The 18,060-nt window shown below is 34.6% G+C and overlaps 1 protein-coding gene across 1 annotated transcript in view; it reads left to right on the forward strand.

Moving 5' to 3' along the window:
- TLK1 (tousled like kinase 1) overlaps window positions 1-18,060 on the forward strand; it is a 66,929-nt gene that overhangs the window by 24,351 nt on the left and 24,518 nt on the right. The window contains exons 2-10 of the mRNA XM_054381457.1: window positions 451-569; window positions 4,347-4,418; window positions 10,541-10,616; window positions 12,971-13,017; window positions 13,342-13,428; window positions 14,171-14,260; window positions 15,057-15,149; window positions 15,539-15,649; window positions 17,277-17,413. Coding sequence (XP_054237432.1) covers window positions 451-569; window positions 4,347-4,418; window positions 10,541-10,616; window positions 12,971-13,017; window positions 13,342-13,428; window positions 14,171-14,260; window positions 15,057-15,149; window positions 15,539-15,649; window positions 17,277-17,413 — 832 coding nt within the window. The remainder of the gene's footprint in view (window positions 1-450; window positions 570-4,346; window positions 4,419-10,540; window positions 10,617-12,970; window positions 13,018-13,341; window positions 13,429-14,170; window positions 14,261-15,056; window positions 15,150-15,538; window positions 15,650-17,276; window positions 17,414-18,060) is intronic.

The following is an 18,060-nucleotide window of genomic DNA, read 5'->3' on the forward strand; positions in this document are numbered from 1 at the left end:
TTTAGGATCGTGGTCTTCCTTCTGATTTTCCTTTTCTTCCTATGATTCTTACTTGTTTGTCTTGGACGTCGATATGTCGATAGCCTCTACAATTTAAAAAATATGGAAAACAAGGGCATTGCAGAATTGGGAGGTTTTATGCTAGAAAGTATTTTGCTCCTGTCAGCTTTTAATCTAAAAATAGTTGCCTAGTTGGTGTATCACACACTAAAGACTTCATGTCTCTTACATGCCTTTAGCAGGTTCTAGTTTTCACCAAAATTGACAACGCTATTCCAATACACAGAACTTTTTTTCTGGAATTCACTGAGTGCAGTTGTTATTAGGTAACAGTGAATCATTGTGAAGCTAAGGATATAAATCCTTCCTTTGCATAGACCAGTGGTATGTTTGGCTTGTTTTTAAAATATTCCACTTCAAATGTAATGAATTTATTAATCTTTTTTTTAGGAGCAATGGATGAACTTCATAGCCTGGACCCAAGAAGACAAGAATTGTTAGAAGCAAGATTTACGGGAGTAGTAAGTGGCAGCACTGGGAGTACTGGAAGTTGCAGTGTTGGAGCTAAAGTGAGTTCTAAGAGCAGTCATCCATATACACTACCTACCATCTCTGAAATACTAATTTACTTCACACTGTCTCACTTGTGTATTAATCACGTGATTAATTAAGTACTGGAATGGAAGAGGCTTTCAGGAAAATCCTTGTTATTCTGTTATTTTGCTTTGAGATAGGATTGTTTATCCTGAACCTATCTATGGCATGGACATTGAATTACTCTTAAAAACACCAAAGAATTGGTTTATACAGACTCTGTAGTTTAGTATACATGTGATCAGAGGGAAGTTTTTCTCAGTATTTAAGTGGCGTGTTTTCTTCTGCAGGCAGCCAACTACTTAGTTTGGCTTGGAAAAGATGCAGTCTGGTGTGATTCTGTCTTTACGATCAACTTGTTTGAAGAGTAATATATCTAGATTAACAAAGCCAAATTCTTTCAATTTTCCAGTGTGGATTTTCTGCAGTCTGTCCATTTGTATCTGAATCATGATGCAACAGCTTGAGGAAAAAGGTTAGGAACATTAAGTAGCAAGGCTTAATTACCTTTTATATGCTACATATAAATTTGTCTTTATTACAAATTCCTTTCAAGTTACTGGCTTCAACTTCAAGACAGATTTCTGCTATACTATTGCTTAGCCAGAGGTATCCATTTTGTATTTGTGCATTTCAATGTTCTTTACCAAGTGCAGTATTTAATAATCTGATGTTAAAAAGAGATAATACTAATTTTTGGGCATATTTCCCTCATGACAAAAGTACGTTTGAATTTTACTTCTGAAGTGTTTGCAGTGTTCTCGTATTTTAAGTATTTCACACAAGCTTAGTTAGTATTTTTTTCACTTCCTATTACACATTTTAATTACCTGTCTAGATTACAGAACAAAATAATATTTGATAGCAGATGTCGATGAAATTTCTGGAGGTGTGTGATACATTGATCACTATTCACAAGTTGTAAAGACTTCAGTGCATAGTAATCTTGAATCATATCTTCTTAATTTGTTTTAGAGAGTGACAAGAAGGTAATTGTCACAAAGAAAGCTGACATATCACTTCTGTTACTACCATCTTAATCAAGAAGTGACTTAAATGCTCAGGGGGAGGAATCAGGTTGGACTGACACAGTGTGGTTGATGCACTGTAGGTTTCTCTTTTTCTTTAATTACTTCTAATTATCACTGCAAAAATGTATGCTTGCCATATCTTACAATTAAAATTAGAGACAAACCCAGTAATTCAGGCCTGTCTTTGTTTGTTTCTTTCTTGGGTATCCTCTTTGAGTACTACTTCCTCATCTAATTTACTAGCTCATTATAATTGTTAAGGTAATAGCTTGTAATTCACATGACTATTTGTCCTTTTTCATGATCATATCTGTACCACCTTTTATCTTGATTTAACTTCTAGTGTATTTATAAACGATTTTATTAGTTTTTGATACAGCTGTGTTGGTCCCTTGCCTTCTTGTCAGTCTTTCCTCCTTAATCTGTCTACTGCTCTGTGTGTAATACATTATCTTTAAAAGTAATTATCAAGTTTCTAGGGGTTCCTTTTCTTTAAACTTTGATCCCTTATGAGTTGCTGCTTACCATGTCCATAAATCTGTTCAAGTGTGTTTTGTTGTCTCATTTCAGTTTTATCTAAATTATGTTCCACTTTCAGGTTCTTTGTTTGTTCATCCAAATTAGCCAGGGGAAAAAGCAAGCAAACAAAAACACCAAAAAAAAATCATCCTGAACCCCACCAAAAAATCCCACAATTAATTTCCTTTTTCAGTCTACCATGTAAAACATAAATTTCTTGTCTCTGACACATTCCAAGATCTTTTTGAACAGATAATTGTATTTGTTGCTTTCCAAACGGATAGCTGGATAAAGTGGTGTTTTGTTTTGTTTTGTTTGTTTTTTTGTTGGTTTTTTTTTTTATACTGTCAAATGCTTTGATAACTGTTTGCAGAATATATTACTACTGTGCAGGTCTTTACCCAAGACACTGTTCTTTTTGCCTTTCACTCGTAATATTCCATAAATGATCTCCAGTATACAGTGTAGTATCTCTTCTTTTTCCTGCCTACTTTTTGTTTGGGTAGGAAGGTAGAGTGAAATACCAATACCTAGTCCTGTGATTTATCCCACCGTCAGTAAAATGGGAGTTTATCAGTTCAGTTGGTATTTCTTTTCTTTTTGACCATTCAGTGTATCCAAGCAGATTACATGACATGATCTGGGCTGAGTTTGGAATATGCTGGTTGTTGGAGGGTTCTTTTGGTGTTGTGTTGTTTGGGTTGGGTTGTTTTTTTCAATTAATGTAGCCTTTAGTTTTGGTGGGAGATACGGAAAGAAGGTTGTCTGGTTTTTATTTTTAAAAACTGGTAAACACTTTTTGATCTGATGTACGAAGGTACCTGGGAAAATGTGATACATAAACATGTTCCTGGTTGCTCTGCTTTCACTTTGAAAGCAAAACCAAAAAATAATTCTTCTTTGTGTACTTACCCAAATCCATGTGTACGAAGTTCTCATTTTCCTAAACTAACAAAAGAATACAAACATTGCAGCTGCATTTAGTGTTACTTTTCCAAAACATTCTAGGTCATTAGTCTTCCAGTAATCAGAATGAAGTGGACGCTTACTTGTTTGGACTATTTTTGAAAGTCTACCCTTACTGCACTTTTGCTGACGAGTTTGGTAATTGCTGGGGAGAAGAAAGGGTGTAAATTTGAATATAGGTTACTGAGATAATTTTTTAACTGACTCAGATGACCGGGCACTGACACATTGCAAGGGAACACACATGGAAGTTCTGTGGGTTTATTTAACATTTCTCTAGAAATGTAATTCAAAGACTATCTACTTACTCAGATGATGTCACAGGTCAGTATTGTCCTACAAAATGATGCAGTGCTGGAATTTAATGCTTTGAAGAAAGCAGAATGTTTGTCTTGGAATTGGTTGTTGTTTCACTTAAATGTATTTGTTCTGCTTTCATATATGGAAGTGAATAGTCCAACAGCATAAGATTTTTTTTTTTTTTGCTTTTAGTAAAAAGAAGCTCAACTAATGTTGACATTTTTTGTTACATGAACATGGAACAGACTTTTTCAATAAAATGCTCTTGTTGCCTTTCTGTGTTCAAAAGATCTCTGAATAAATCAACCTTAGAAAAATTCTAAATAAACATTGTAACTTGGTACTATTTCACAGTTTATCTTCTTTCCCCCCCTCCTTTTTCTCCTTTCTAGTCAAAATTTGTTACTTTGGTTGAAGTAGTTTGTTCAAGAATGTAAAATAATATTGTCAATAAGTTGTCATCTTCTGTCATTGAATGGATTAGAAAAATAATCTCTGCAATAGCCTGGTGTCTGTTGTGGGGAAAACAAAACCCTCTTTTCCTTTGAAAATAAGAAAATTTTTAGTAGTCTCCATCACATTGAGCAATATTTGCTTTGTAATTTTAATTTAAAAAAATAATTAATTCCGTGAAATCATTTGGGTTCAAAATATTGGATGCTTTGCTATTCCCAAGTAAGACTGAAATGGTTTTGAATATTCTAGGGTTTTACTTGTCTTAAAAGCAGGTGAAATAAAGAATTTACTCTGCCCTGTCAAAACATCCATCTTCAACCTTGTCCCCCTTGAAAGTCACATGTGTTCTGTAGTTAATCAGTTTTTCCTTGCAAGCATGAAGTTTTATTACTATTACTTGTTATAACTGTGAATGATAATAGTGGATTAGCTGTTCTTTAAATGTGTATGTAATGTTTGGTATTTTATTTGTCTTGGTAGGCCTCAACAAATAACGAAAGTTCAAATCACAGTTTCGGAAGCTTGGGATCTTTAAGTGATAAAGAATCAGAGGTAAGTATATTGGGCAGATTGATTATTGCCTCAAAACTTTAATGCTAACAAGTTAAAATTTGGTATTCCACTTTGCCTTATTTTATGTAAAGACTTGTAAAGTAAAATACAAAATACACAGGTAGATGAGAAAAATATATGTTACTAAAAGATACCATCTCTTGGAGGAGGAGACATCATGAAAGTTTCTTTGAATTTTTGCTCATGAAACTAGCTGCTTCTGCATCTTTTATCTGTGTAGTCGTGCTGGGAGGATACATACATTTTTGGAGCTGAAAATTATTTTTTTTAACTTGCAAAAAATGTAGTTTGCTATCTTTTTTTTTTCTTATAAGCAATAAGGTTTTCATCAGCACAGATAAACTTTGACTAGTCTTCAGCTGCACCTCTGAAAATAGAACGTAGTTGTTCTGGAGCCCCTATTACAAGAGGGATATGGACATGCTGGAATGTGTCCAGAGAAGGGCCACCAGGATGATCAGAGGGCTGGAGCAACAGTTGGGGCTGTTCAGTCTGGAGAAAAGAAGGCTCTGAGATGACCTTCTTGTGGCCTTCCAGTATCTGAAGGGGGCCTACAAGAGAGCTGGGGAGGGACTTTTTAGGATAGCAGGTTGTGACAGGACTAGGGGGAATGGCATAAAGCTGCAAGTGGGGAGATTCAGACTGGACGTGAGGAAGAAGTTCTTCCCCATGAGAGTGGTGAGAGCCTGGAATGGGTTGTCCAGGGAGGTGGTTGAGGCCCCATCCCTGGAGGTGTTTAAGGTCAGGCTGGATGAGGCTCTGGCCAGCCTGATCTAGTGTGAGATGTCCCTGCCTGTGGCAGGGGGGCTTGGAACTAGATGATCCTTGTGGTCCCTTCCAACCCTGACTGATTCTATGATTCTATATTTTCTTTAAAATAGGAATTTGCTCCAGGGTCAGAGAGTAGCTGTCATCTGCATTTGTAGAAGATAAGAGTTGTCATTGTGTATTTTCTTATCTAATACCACTTCATCATCATCATCCTCATCAAAAGGATTCATACTCTTACTAGGCTTTAACGTGCAGAGTGCAAACTTCCCCAGGGTAGAAGATTTTCCTCTTTGTAACCAGCATCGATATAGTTAACACTATTGCAGCTCTTATAATTTGGTTTGGGCTCCGTGAGTTCCTTGGATGGTTTTGGCTGTGTGCAGCAAAGACTGCATTGAAAAGGTTACACCAATTGTAAGCAAGAGTGATTTCTAGCCCAGTCTAGACCTGAGTTTGTGTCATGTCAGAGGGAGAATTATTTGGAATGTGCTTTTGATGTTATTTTCACATTAAAGCTTTATTTTGGGACCTAATTGTTTGTTCACTTGGTCACTACGGTATCCCTACTGTCTGATGTTTGCTTTTATACTGGGTTGACTAGTGAGTGAATTCAGTTGGTTCTCAAGGCTGATACTTTATAAATAAATGTTCTCTCTGTGTGATTTCATGTTTTGCTCTTTGAAAAACATTGCTGTGCTTTCTTCTGTCCCCTTGCCTTTCTCAGCTGAATTTTCATTACAATTGTACTATTTACTTACCAGAATATCTGTCTGCCTATTCTTTTTCTTTATGGCTTTTCCTAGAAATACTCTGGGCACTGTTGCAGAGACAGTTTGGATGTAGGTATGGGAATGGAAGTGAGTGGTAGTAGCCTTAAGGTTACAGTGAGTTATTGCAATCTGTGAGTAGTTGAGTGATCGCAGAACTCTTGTCTATAGGTGTAAGAACTCTGCTTACGAAAAATGTTATTTTCTATTTGTATACATGAGATATGGAGGCAAGGTTTTTTCAAGGCATGTAAGTTTGAAAGTTTGGCCCATATTTCCAGTTTCTGCAGTGTTTTAACTTCGATCCATTCTTCTGGGTAGGCATTATTTATATATTTGAGTATTCCAAAATTTAGAATCTAGAATAGAAATACACTTTTTTTCCCAAAACATCCCTGCAGTGCTCCAGGTTTTTTCTATTTTCTAAAAAAATGAGTATTAATGACAGTGAATAATGAAATATGATTTCTTAACCCATTTTCAGAAGTTGTCACTTGTATTCACTTAAATTGTAATACCAAATAAGTTAATAATTTCTTTAGAACTTTGTTCTTTAAATAGCATCTGGTTACTTACATTCTATAAGTATGCTTAAGTTCTTCATATTGCAAACAGATTGTGGGACTTGTATGGTGGTTTTTTGTTGTGTTTGTTTTTTTCTTTAATGGTGTGACAATGGAGGTTTCACAATAATAGGGAATTCCTCTTGTGCATAGTAGCATAGAAATACAAAGACTTGTATGGGAAGCAGAGCCATCATTTCATGTTGAGAGAGAACTGTTGTATAACAGTAGTTTTTGTGACGGGGAAAAAAAAGCAGAAATTCAAATCTCAGAATAATTGAAATTAATTTCTATCAGGAATGTCAGTTTCTGATCAAATTGATATGATACATTAATGTCATTCTGCACTTTCATCACTATGTGGCACATTAATAGAAAGTCTTTTGCACTTAATGGTGTGAGTTGTGGTGTTGTTGATGGTGGTTTGGGTTGTGTTTTTTTTTTAGTTTGTGGTGTGTTTTTGTTTTGTTTTGTTTTGTCTTTTTTCCCCGTGAGGGATTGGAGAAAGTACAGCTAGTAGAACTGTAGTCTGTCTTTTTTTTTTTTTTTTTTTTTTCACCTCTGATGGATGTATGAAGAGAGGATGCTTACCTGAATAATAGTGTTAATAGAGACACTTCAAAGAGGTAAATTTGGATCAGCAAAATAACTCGAAACCAGGCTTTATTGTGGATACAGTTCAGCATTATGAGTGAAAACCATTTGCTGGATGTTTGGTCTTGATATCTAGACCTGTATTCCAGTTTCTTTGTAAATGTACACATTACTTTTAATAAATGTTTCATTGCAGTTGTGCATAGGTCTTAATTTGAGTGTGTATTAGCTACTTGTAGTTAAAAAAAGCCCTAAACTGGCTACCTGAGGTTGTGAACAAGTGCTTCTATTAATCTTCTAGTATTTTGGCCTTCCCCACTACTCTCATTAAAGTAAATTGCTCCCCCTTATTTTGGTTACAAATATATTGTTTAAATTATAACTAGAATTTTCTGTTCTCTGTAGATAATGAATTATTTAAAAGATAACAGCTTTGACTGTGGCTTGATTTGTCCGTTTCGATTAGCTGTTTCAGTGTTTTGTTCTGCTTGCTTGTAACTGTTTAGTTGCTGCAGTTCCAAATAATACAGAGCTCTCATTATAAATGTAATTTCAGAAGTAACTAAAGGTTTGAGCTAATTGGAATTTATAGTGTGTGGCAGAGGAAAACAGCACGGCTGTGTTTGTTTGCTGTAGTTGTAAAGCTTTGGGTTGAGAGTAGGATTTAGAAGAAGACAATGGTAGAAAACTGTTAACACATGCATAGGAAAATTATTAACAACTTAATCATAACTTCTAAGCATACTGGAAATTTTTGCACTTGGAGACAGAAAATGAAGACTTTGGGTTTATTACACTTTTTTTTCCCCTCTACAAAAATAACGTCCTGAGTAATGCTCTTAGTAATGGGTAGAAAGCATTTAACTGTACGTAAAAGACATTAAAACACCCAGATAAGTAATTTTTCAAAGGAGATTGACTACTCGAGTACTTAGAAATGTTTATTTTATAAAAGAGGATGTGAAAACCCAAGATTTAAAACTCGTGAGTGTGAAGAGGAGACCCAGGAGAAGCATGAGGGGTAAACCAGGATCAAGACCATAAGGCTCTGCTAATATTCCAAACTGTGGGTAACTTTATAGCTTTACAGTTTTCACTTTGGATAACTTCAAAACTATTTTGTCTTGCTTATGAAGTAAGTGGGATTTTATTGTGAATCTCGGCTGTAATGTAAACCCCTCTGAAGTGACTGGAATCAGTCTTAATTTATCAGGAGGATAAACCCTAGCACCCCCTCACCCCCCCACCCTTTTTTTTTTTTTTCTGGCAATTCATGTGATTCCATTCATTAGAAAAGATTTTGGAGAACCTTTTTTGGTGATTGATGTACACTGTACATTAATGTGTGAATTTTGTACTTAGAAAGGGTGAACATGACCTTGTTGGGTAACCTCATTAATAACCTCATTAGTGTGCTAGTACTTTTTAGTTTGGAAAGTTAAATTAAACACTGAAAGAAATCTGAAGAACTTACAGAAAAAGGCATTTATTAATTAGTAGAGTTTCAGCTTTAAAACTATAAACCTCTTTAAATGTCTGGTGTTTAAATACAAGGCATCAGTCACTGCAGCTGGAAACTAATTTTGATGGAGGAAATCTGAACTGATAATTAAGTTCTAAACAATTTTTTTGCTTCATGTCATATGGTAGGTAAAACTAACTGCTTTAGAATAACTACAGAATTGAAAGCCAGAAAATAAGAATAACATGAAAATGCTTGGTTAAATAGTTTCAGTTTAGTTTTGTGGGAAGATAGCTTAATGCTACCTATTTATCTGGCAGTAATTGCGAATTATTAAAGTAATATTTCTAAGCTATGCTTTCCGCATTGAGAAAATTACAGTCTTAAGATATCTTTGTTTCCAGGAATCAGTGTTGTGTTTTGTTAATAGTACCATAAAAATGCAGATTTTGGTAGGAAATTGGTAATTTAAAATAAAATGTGTGTAATTTCAACTTCCTTTGTGGCCTGGTAACACAACAGTTACAACTGCAAGACTTCCAAAGGTGTTTTATGAAGCTATCCACAGAGCTAAAGCTTTAAAAAATACATGGTATAGGTAATGAAGACCTCTCTCACCCTGACTGTTCTTTATAGACTGATCATTTTCTGCGTATCACAGGTAATATAAAGTAGTTCTTTGCCAAATAAATATTTTAGGATATTTGTATATTTGTAGGAAACTTCTATCTTTTTTTAAGATCCATGTGAAGATTTCGAAACTTAAACATGCTTGAAATGCTTTTCATGATGAGTCAAGTTTGAATGTTGGTATCGTTTTCTGTTGTTGCGAAGGAATGCTTGGACCGCAAGTAACAAATACAATGAAATGAAAAAATGATAGCATCATTTAAAAAAAAAAAAACAAAAACCAACATTTTATCACTGATCTCAAATTTAGTTCAGGATATTAGGAAACTTTGATTTCTTGATGGTAAAATATTTTTTATGTATTGGCTTCTATGCTTTGCCCACTTCTTGGTATGAGGCTGCTTAGAGGCTGAATACGCACAGACAGAGCTGCAGGATTTTTTTCTTGAACCAAAGCAGCTTGTAGAATTTAACTTACACTGGGGAAACTTAACTAGTTTGAATCCTCAGATCAAAGAAGAGCAAATATAGTTTAGAGATGCTTCTGATCACAGCCCTTTCTTATTATCTGTGTTATACATGCTGATTGTAGTTTCTAGGCAACTATATATAATACTTCTGAAAAAAATTTTTGCAGATCTGCATATTTTTTCACTTGCCATTGATGTTTTACTTTCCTGAGATACAACTATAAGGGGGGAAGGGGGCAGCTACACTTTCCAAGTGTATAGATGTCTGCATTTTGAGCAATTGCTCTCACTTTTTTTTTTCTTTTTTAGATCCTAAGCAGATTCTAGAAAGCTGTATTTGTTTGGAGATGACTTCTGTACTTCCAAAAACACATAATACTATTGATTTCTTACTGAAGGACTAGACATTTGTGTTCATACTGTGGCAATGTGTTAAAAACAATTCTCAAGAATTAACTTATATCACCAACTATTAAGCTTTAAACCACCCACGATAGTGTGAAGATCTTGGTAAAATGTAGCTGTAAGTGAAATAAAACTGGGTGTTCATAAACCCAGAATAGATGTAAATGCATAATTGCTTTACAGTTAATATGTAGAATCACCTTTTGGGAAATTGTCAGAATTATTTCTCACTTTCTTAAATATCTTTTCTAGCTTGTATTTATCTGATTGACCAAGGATCCTGTTATCTGCTTTAACCACGATCTGAAATTACATCCCTGCTCGACTGTGGAATCATGTTTTATGAATGAGGATTTAAATTTTTTTTTTTCACAATAATATAACAGTAATATAAATAAATAGAACTGCTGTTGGGTCATAGTCTTTTTGTTATTTTTAGACTCCAGAGAAGAAACAGTCAGAACCTTCCAGAGGAAGAAAAAGAAAAGCTGACACTCAGAGTGAAAGCAGCCAAGGTAAACTAAAATGTAAATTAATTTGATAATTACTGCATGTATTCAATCAACTTAAAACACACAAAGTTTTGACTGTTAGCCTTAAAAATTTTGGTTTTTTATGTGTTTGGCTTGGATGATAAATTACGTATTTTCTGCCCCCACATACGTCACTAGAAGGGGTGGACGAGTAAAATGTGAATTGACCTGGTAATTACCTGTAAGGATTGTGCACTGTGTGTAGCACTTGCAGCTATGATAAAATTCTGTATACTTTTTAAGAATTGAAGAATTATAGCAGCTCTTCTCAACCAACATACCTTTGTGGTTTGTTGAGTTTTGTTTTTTCAGTAGATAAGAAGAGAAAGTGATTCCCAATTATAATGCCTGGTTGTTTGGTTTTCAGTTATATTTAAAATTTAATTTCATTCTTCCCTTTCTGTGATTTTTGGGGAGTAATGATGGAAATTTAACCTAAGAGAAGAAATCATCAAAAGGGGAGCAAAAATAGTTTTGATAACATGTATTAGCTTTCTTTGGTTTCTAACCAAGCTGGGAAATGCCACTTCACATACATAAATGGTCTCCATATCTGGAAGTCTTCATGATACAACATGCTTGTAGTAGAAAAATTGTGTAGTTTGACTAAAATTAATTTCTTTTTTACTAAATATAGACCTATTTTGCTCAAAGAATTTGAATGAAATTTCCTATTTCTATTAGTCTAGTAGCCTATCCTTCCTACTACCAGTGAGACCTGAAGCTGGAGATAATAGAAAGAAATTTTAGGAACTTCTTGGCATAGACAGTATGATCAGTATGTGCTATTATTCTTCCAGTTTCACTACTGCTGACAGTAAAGTCTGCACTGCTATACTCTCAAGGAACTGGCCTAGGAAACCGCAGTGTGTTGGAGTGGTGCAGTACAGTTGAAGCAAAGCAAATATTGCTACTAGTATTGTATTGAAAAAAATTAAGAAGTAGTCCATGTCTTGTATATTGCATGCCTGGGATTTTAATGTATAAATGTTGAGTCAAAGTGTTCAGAACATGGAGGTAATTGGAAAGTGAGATAAAATCAGTGTAAATGTATTCATAAATGGCTGTGCCAAAATAATTTGATATATTTCTTGAGTGCATGGTTCTGTGACATGGCATAAACCAGATTTTTCTATACTGAAGTGAATGCACTCAGTCTTGTTTATTTGGATGAAAACAAAATTTAATTTAATAAAACGATGTATGAGAATTAGGCATTGAAGTAAAGAATTGGCTAGAGGTCAATAGCTTTGTACATTAACTGGGTAACTATTAGTGGAGTTAGCTCTGTGTGCTGTCTAGGTCTTTGAGTTATTTTATATATTTCTATTAAAAATCTTGACACAAAAAGGGTTGTTAAAAGTTTCTTTTTCTTCTTCTTAGTGACATAAAGTTATGCAGCAGTGCCAATATAGAGACATCTTGGAATAGAAATATCAAAGCTTGAAAGTCTTTGCTAAAAAGTCTGGAATTATGCTTTCAGACCTATGGGCAGTGACCTAATTTATCACAAAAAATCCTATAAAGAAAAAGGCTTTGAACAGTGGTCTGTTTTCAAGATAACATATAGTCTGACCTATACAAGAGACAAATACAGTTTTAAGATTTATCAGTTGTTTCAGAGCTGAATATAATGATTGGATTTGATCTTCAGGATCTTTTCCAGCCCAAACGATTCTGTGGTGAAACATTTATACCATTTGGTTAGACATCTTTCAAATGCTAGGTATAGATCAAGTCCTCATGCTCAAGAAAGATTAATTCACATCTGTGCTGCTGAAGTCTCAATACTGATTAAGATAACAGAAATTCTACTCTCTCTCATTCTCATCTCATTAGCTGTCTGAGTTAGCCGTCATCAGGTTGGGAAGAATGGAAATACTTTTCCTCCATGTTTATCCTGTTACTGGCTTTTAGGGAAATCCTTGGGCTGAACATTTGGGCACAATAACTCACCTGGAGCATATAATGTTAATTGGATGTTTTGAAAGTGGCTGAACTGTGAGATTAGTGCTTGAAAAGAGGAGGGACTTAGAGCTAAAAACTTCATCTGTAGGATGAAACATGCGTTTACTGTTTCCTAGAAGACGTCTAGGCTTACTGTTCAGTGGTTTTGGAATTGAAGTGTGAGTTAATTTCTGATTTATCAGTGAATGGAATATGTAAATCTTTGCTGCTGCCAGTTCCTTGATTATTGTGTAGGGAGATCACATATTAGTACATGTAAGAAAGCCAATTAACAATTGATAAAACTTTTCTATAATTACCGTATAGGTAAAAAAGTAAAGGCACATCTTTAAGTAATTTATTGAATCAATTCTCATATTTGTTTTCAGGAAAGAATATCGGGGGACGTGGTCACAAAATTAGTGACTATTTTGAGGTAAGGTTTTTGTGTGGTTGTAAAATTTACTTAAGCTTTAAAATTTACTTTTAGCTTTTTTGGATGTTACAAGGTTTTTGCTTGAAATGGACAGACCTCTTGAGAGGATATGATTATTAAACCTTGAAGCAGAGATGCAGTCTCTACTAAGCTAAAATACAAAACCTGTTTTCTTTTACACTTTTCTTTAAGTGGCCAAAGGTTGCACTTAGAAAAGTAATACAACCTGATTTACAAATTCTGTGTAGAGATGAGCTGTATCATTCAGTATAGTATATGTTTGTAAGAAGATTGACTAATTAGAGGGCCTTATCTTCTCTACAGTACCAAGGTGGAAACGGCTCTAGTCCAGTGCGAGGTGTACCTCCTGCAATTCGATCTCCTCAGAATTCACATTCCGCTCCTTCTTCTGTAAGTTTGTGAACTTTGTAACTGTTGGAGATGCTTTCATAGTCTAAAAGTAGCATAATTGAAAAGAATCTGTATTCAAGGGAATAGTTTTCCAAGGAAGAAATCCTAGGAAGGAGTTCATTCTTTCAGCAGAGAAAAAAAATAATTCAATTAAAGTAGTAAAGCTAAAATTTTCTGTTTATGCTGGGACTTTTTCCCCTAAAGCACAATTTTAAAATACATTGTAGTATTGGCTAGTATTAAAATGTTTTAATGATATCTATTCACAAGACTCACATAAACAGGTAGAGGATTTTTGTTACTCAGAAGGAAAGTGAACCCCAAACTCAAGACTTTAAAAGCTCAGTTCTTGATAAATGATAATTTTTTTAATAACTGGAACTTAATTAGCCCGTATCCTTTTACAGTTCTCTTTGTTGGTCATGATAATTAATGTTTGGACTTTTTCCTTCTCATATGCTCAATTTCAGTGTTAATTATACCCACATCAAATTCTAAATGGCCAAGCATATTCTGCCTGTTACAGAAAAGATTTTTTTTCTCTGCTGATAAACCTCAGCTTTCAGGCATCCTCTTATTCTTGCTAACAGTATAAAGTGCAATACAGATTGTGGGATTTGGCTTGATAAGCATCTCATTCACACAAACTAGTAGTATCTTCTGTACTAAATACCATATTTCTTTATGTTTATAATTGACTATTACAGTTTTATCTGAAGTCCTTTGTTTTCGTGCATTCCAGGTGAGACAGAACAGTCCTTCTCCTACTTCATTAGCTTTTGGGGACCACCCTATCACACAACCAAAGCAGTTATCTTTTAAAATTACTCAGGTAACTATTTTTGAGTAAAGCTATCTAATATCGCATCAGCCTGTAGAATAAACGGATAGAGATGTTTATTCTTTTGTCTTTCAACTTTTCTGAACTCTTAAGGGCTTTCAAAAGCTCTGCTTTTTACAATCTGCTAAAGTGTTTTTTCTGTTAAGTTCATAAGTTCATAATTTAGATCTCTGATTAGTTTAGTACTCTGCACTTGCTCTGTTTCCAACGTTGCGCTTCATGAGTAGTTAGACAACCATGTCGTTTGTAGGCATTTGCTCAAGATTGTAGCTGTTGTGTGATCTTAAAAGTGGAAGGTGCTCTTTCAAGCAGTATTTGAAGTGACAGCTGCTGTTGTCATATTCCATTTAAAATACAATATTGAAAAAGAAAAATGAGGTATGGTTAATCAGAGAGATCAAGTTATAACTTCGAAAAGCTGAAAGCAGCTGTTTCATCCTGTCTGCCATTTCCAACATGATCTGTTCTTTCACATCTTAGAACAAGGCAACTTCACCTGCTGAGCAGAGAAAATTTAAAGTAGTTAGCTGACATTCTTGCTCCATTATATACTTTCTTGTGAAAAATAACTTTTCAGTCAGTGATGAAATCTTTTAACACTGTTAGTGGTTTCTCCCAACTGTTCATAGTTGTTCTAATGAAGAGGGAAAGGAATTTTGAGTTAAAACCTTCCATGTCCCACAAAACACATGACAATACGACACGATGGTCTTGCTGAATGTTTTAAAGAGTTTATTTCTCTGTGTAGCAAACATGAAAAAAATAATGCTGTAATTGTTCTTTTCAGACTGATCTCACAATGCTGAAATTAGCTGCACTAGAAAGTAATAAAAATCAAGACTTGGAAAAGAAAGAAGGTCGTATAGATGACTTACTCAGGGTAAGTGTTACACCGAAGGTAAAGATACTTATTAAGAACAAGATTAAAGATACTTATTCAGAACAACAGATAGTGAATCTGAGGCAAATATTTTAAATGTCTGAATAATCCTTCTTTTACAAATTCTCTTGGAGATAACCTAGACTAAAGGGTCAAACAAGTTTTTAATTTTTGTGCATTTATTTTTCTGAGCATCTGAGAAGTCTGTAAAATGAAATGCATAAGGTGGTTTCCCGCTTCTATGCTATTGCTATGATAATTAAGTTTATAGACGCTTAAATATTTTTAAATTTACAGACCATGTTACAGTAGATACCTGTATTTTCTGTGACAGCTGATGAAAATACTGTTTTGATTATATTTTTTCATATTTTGTATGTATTTATTAGGCTAACTGTGATCTTAGAAGACAAATAGATGAACAACAAAAGCTACTTGAAAAATATAAAGAAAGGTTAAACAAATGTATTTCAATGAGCAAGAAACTTCTAATTGAAAAGGTAAGTTTTTAAAAATCTTTGTGATGAATGCTGTGAGGGTGCTATAGAACTCCATTATGATTCCTCCATTTTCACTTTTACTTTTTCACATTAGTCTCTGAGACTGAAAGTTCATATGCATGGTTTCTGTCTGGCGTAAGTGTTTTATTGTAAGCCTGAATAGGCAAAAAAACATGATAGGTCTTTCTCAGATGATGGAAAATGTGACTTTTGTAATTTAAGGGGAGTTTTTCCTTTATGAGTAAATCATAAAAGGTAACAGTGTGGTGTGTGGCAAATTTTCTGGACGAACTTTAGAATAAGATACAGTGAATGAAAAAAAATTCTCTTGTGGAGAGGAGATGAATAAAACCTGTTATTGAGAGAACACTTAAGTGGCTAAGATTTTTGATGTAGAATGATAAACCACTATGTTAGCTCAGAATTAATGGAAACAAGGTAACTGAGGTACCCATCTACATTAATACTACTATAAAAGAAATACTTAGATGTAATGCCAACTATATTTAAGCTAACAGCAGTTTCTTAAGACAAGGATATCTTGTTTCTCTCATTCCTTAAAATAGCCTTTTTTTTAAATTCTAACAAAAAGTCAATAGATAATCAGCTTGGGACACAAAAAAAGTTCAAGGTAAACAACTAAGTCTCTTCCTTAGCACTAGCTGCTAGATGCTGCTCTCAGATACAAGGGCACTAACTGATCCATCAGGGGATTAGGGATTTCCCTCGCTACCAAGCCATGAATGAATTACTGCAGTCTCTTTGTTTTTTAAGTTCCAGCATGAGGGGAATGCAGGGTAAAGATGTATCAGATCTATTGAGCATGATTCTGGGTGGACACCTTCAGACCATTTTTCCTGAAAGGCTGTGCAGGCATCATTTTCGGTCTAGAAGTATATTTGCACAAAGGTGTTTAATTCTGTCAAATTCTCACTTCTTTTTTGTGTGCATGTGCAATTTTGGACCATAGGCATTTCTTAAGAAAGCATTTGTAACAATTAAAGATGTTTCTGTCCATCAGCAATGTTTACAGTACCTTTTTTTTCTTGTGCTGAACCAAACTAGGCAGGCTCATTAATGACTTCCCAAGAATGCTTGCAGTAGTAGTGACTGGTTATAAGAAGGGCATCTACTTCTATTACTGCAAGTAATACCTCCTTGCAGTTAAGTGTACCTGCAGTGCATTCCCATACAGAGACTCTTGAGTTTGGTGCAAGTAGTAACATAGATACTCTGTCAAGGGAGTTTCCAGGCTAAGTATAGTAGTTGCACTTTCTGGTATCTAAACAGACTCATTTAGTGTAATAGACATGTATAGACATAATCATATGCTTGATACTTTTATCAGTGTTGCTATATTTATGAGTAAAATGTTTGTTAATTATGAAGAACTGCAAACTTCATAAGAAAACTGAGTCCAACCGTGTGCACAAATTGTTAGTATCAACTCTGACAACTGCATCTGTGGAAATTAGAATAAATGGAATAAAGTAATGAAAGATATTTTCATCTACTTTCCTTTTATTCTGCCCTTAGAAAGTTGTGGGAAGAAGAAATCCTGAATGTTTTATTGAAATTTTTAACACTTTAGTATTAATAAATATGAAAATTTTTGTTGTTTTCTTAGAGCACACAGGAAAAGTTGGCAAGCAGAGAGAAGAGCATGCAAGACAGATTACGCCTGGGGCATTTTACAACAGTCCGTCATGGTGCTTCATTTACTGAACAGTGGACAGATGGCTTTGCATTTCAAAATCTTGTGAAGTTAGTCAATGCTATGTTCTTAAAATTGTCACTAATTGTCAGTTCCCTCTAGTGTGGTTTTTTTTTTTATTACTAAGGTTCTAGATTTAGAGTGCTTTTCGTATGTTGTATTTTTCTTTTCCTTTTGAAGACAGAATACAGTATGGAACTTGCTTAATCAGCTGAGAGAATACCTAAGGTTGGGTGTCTTTGAAAAACAGCTAGGTTTTACTTTATTTTAACTATCTTAGAAAAGCGTGGATGTACGATGATGTTTTTTCAAGCAGCTAACCTGGTGATCATTGGGGCAGGTGAGGTTTGTGAAGTTTCAATTGGCCACATAGGTGTTGCCTGCACATCCATCTCTGTAGCAGCTTTTTCAGGCATCCAGCTCCTCAGCGCTTTGAAGAAGGAGTGACAAATCTGGCAGCCTCAGGTAGGGTCTAGTGCAGGTAGATGGGAGAAAGTAGTCACCTGAAAAAGAGCTGCTACAACAGGTATTTCAGTAGAGATGAGTCAAGGAAAACTGCTGCGGGAGATCATCAGATACCATAGTAAAATAATTATGCGACGCCTCAAAAGATACTCTTTGATAACAAGTCTGATTTGATCTCTACATATGAAAGAGTAATTTACCAAGATTTCATTTTTTTAAGGGAAATACGAAG

The sequence above is a fragment of the Indicator indicator genome, chromosome 5 (genome assembly GCF_027791375.1).
Source record: "Indicator indicator isolate 239-I01 chromosome 5, UM_Iind_1.1, whole genome shotgun sequence".
NCBI classification, from domain to species: domain Eukaryota; kingdom Metazoa; phylum Chordata; class Aves; order Piciformes; family Indicatoridae; genus Indicator; species Indicator indicator.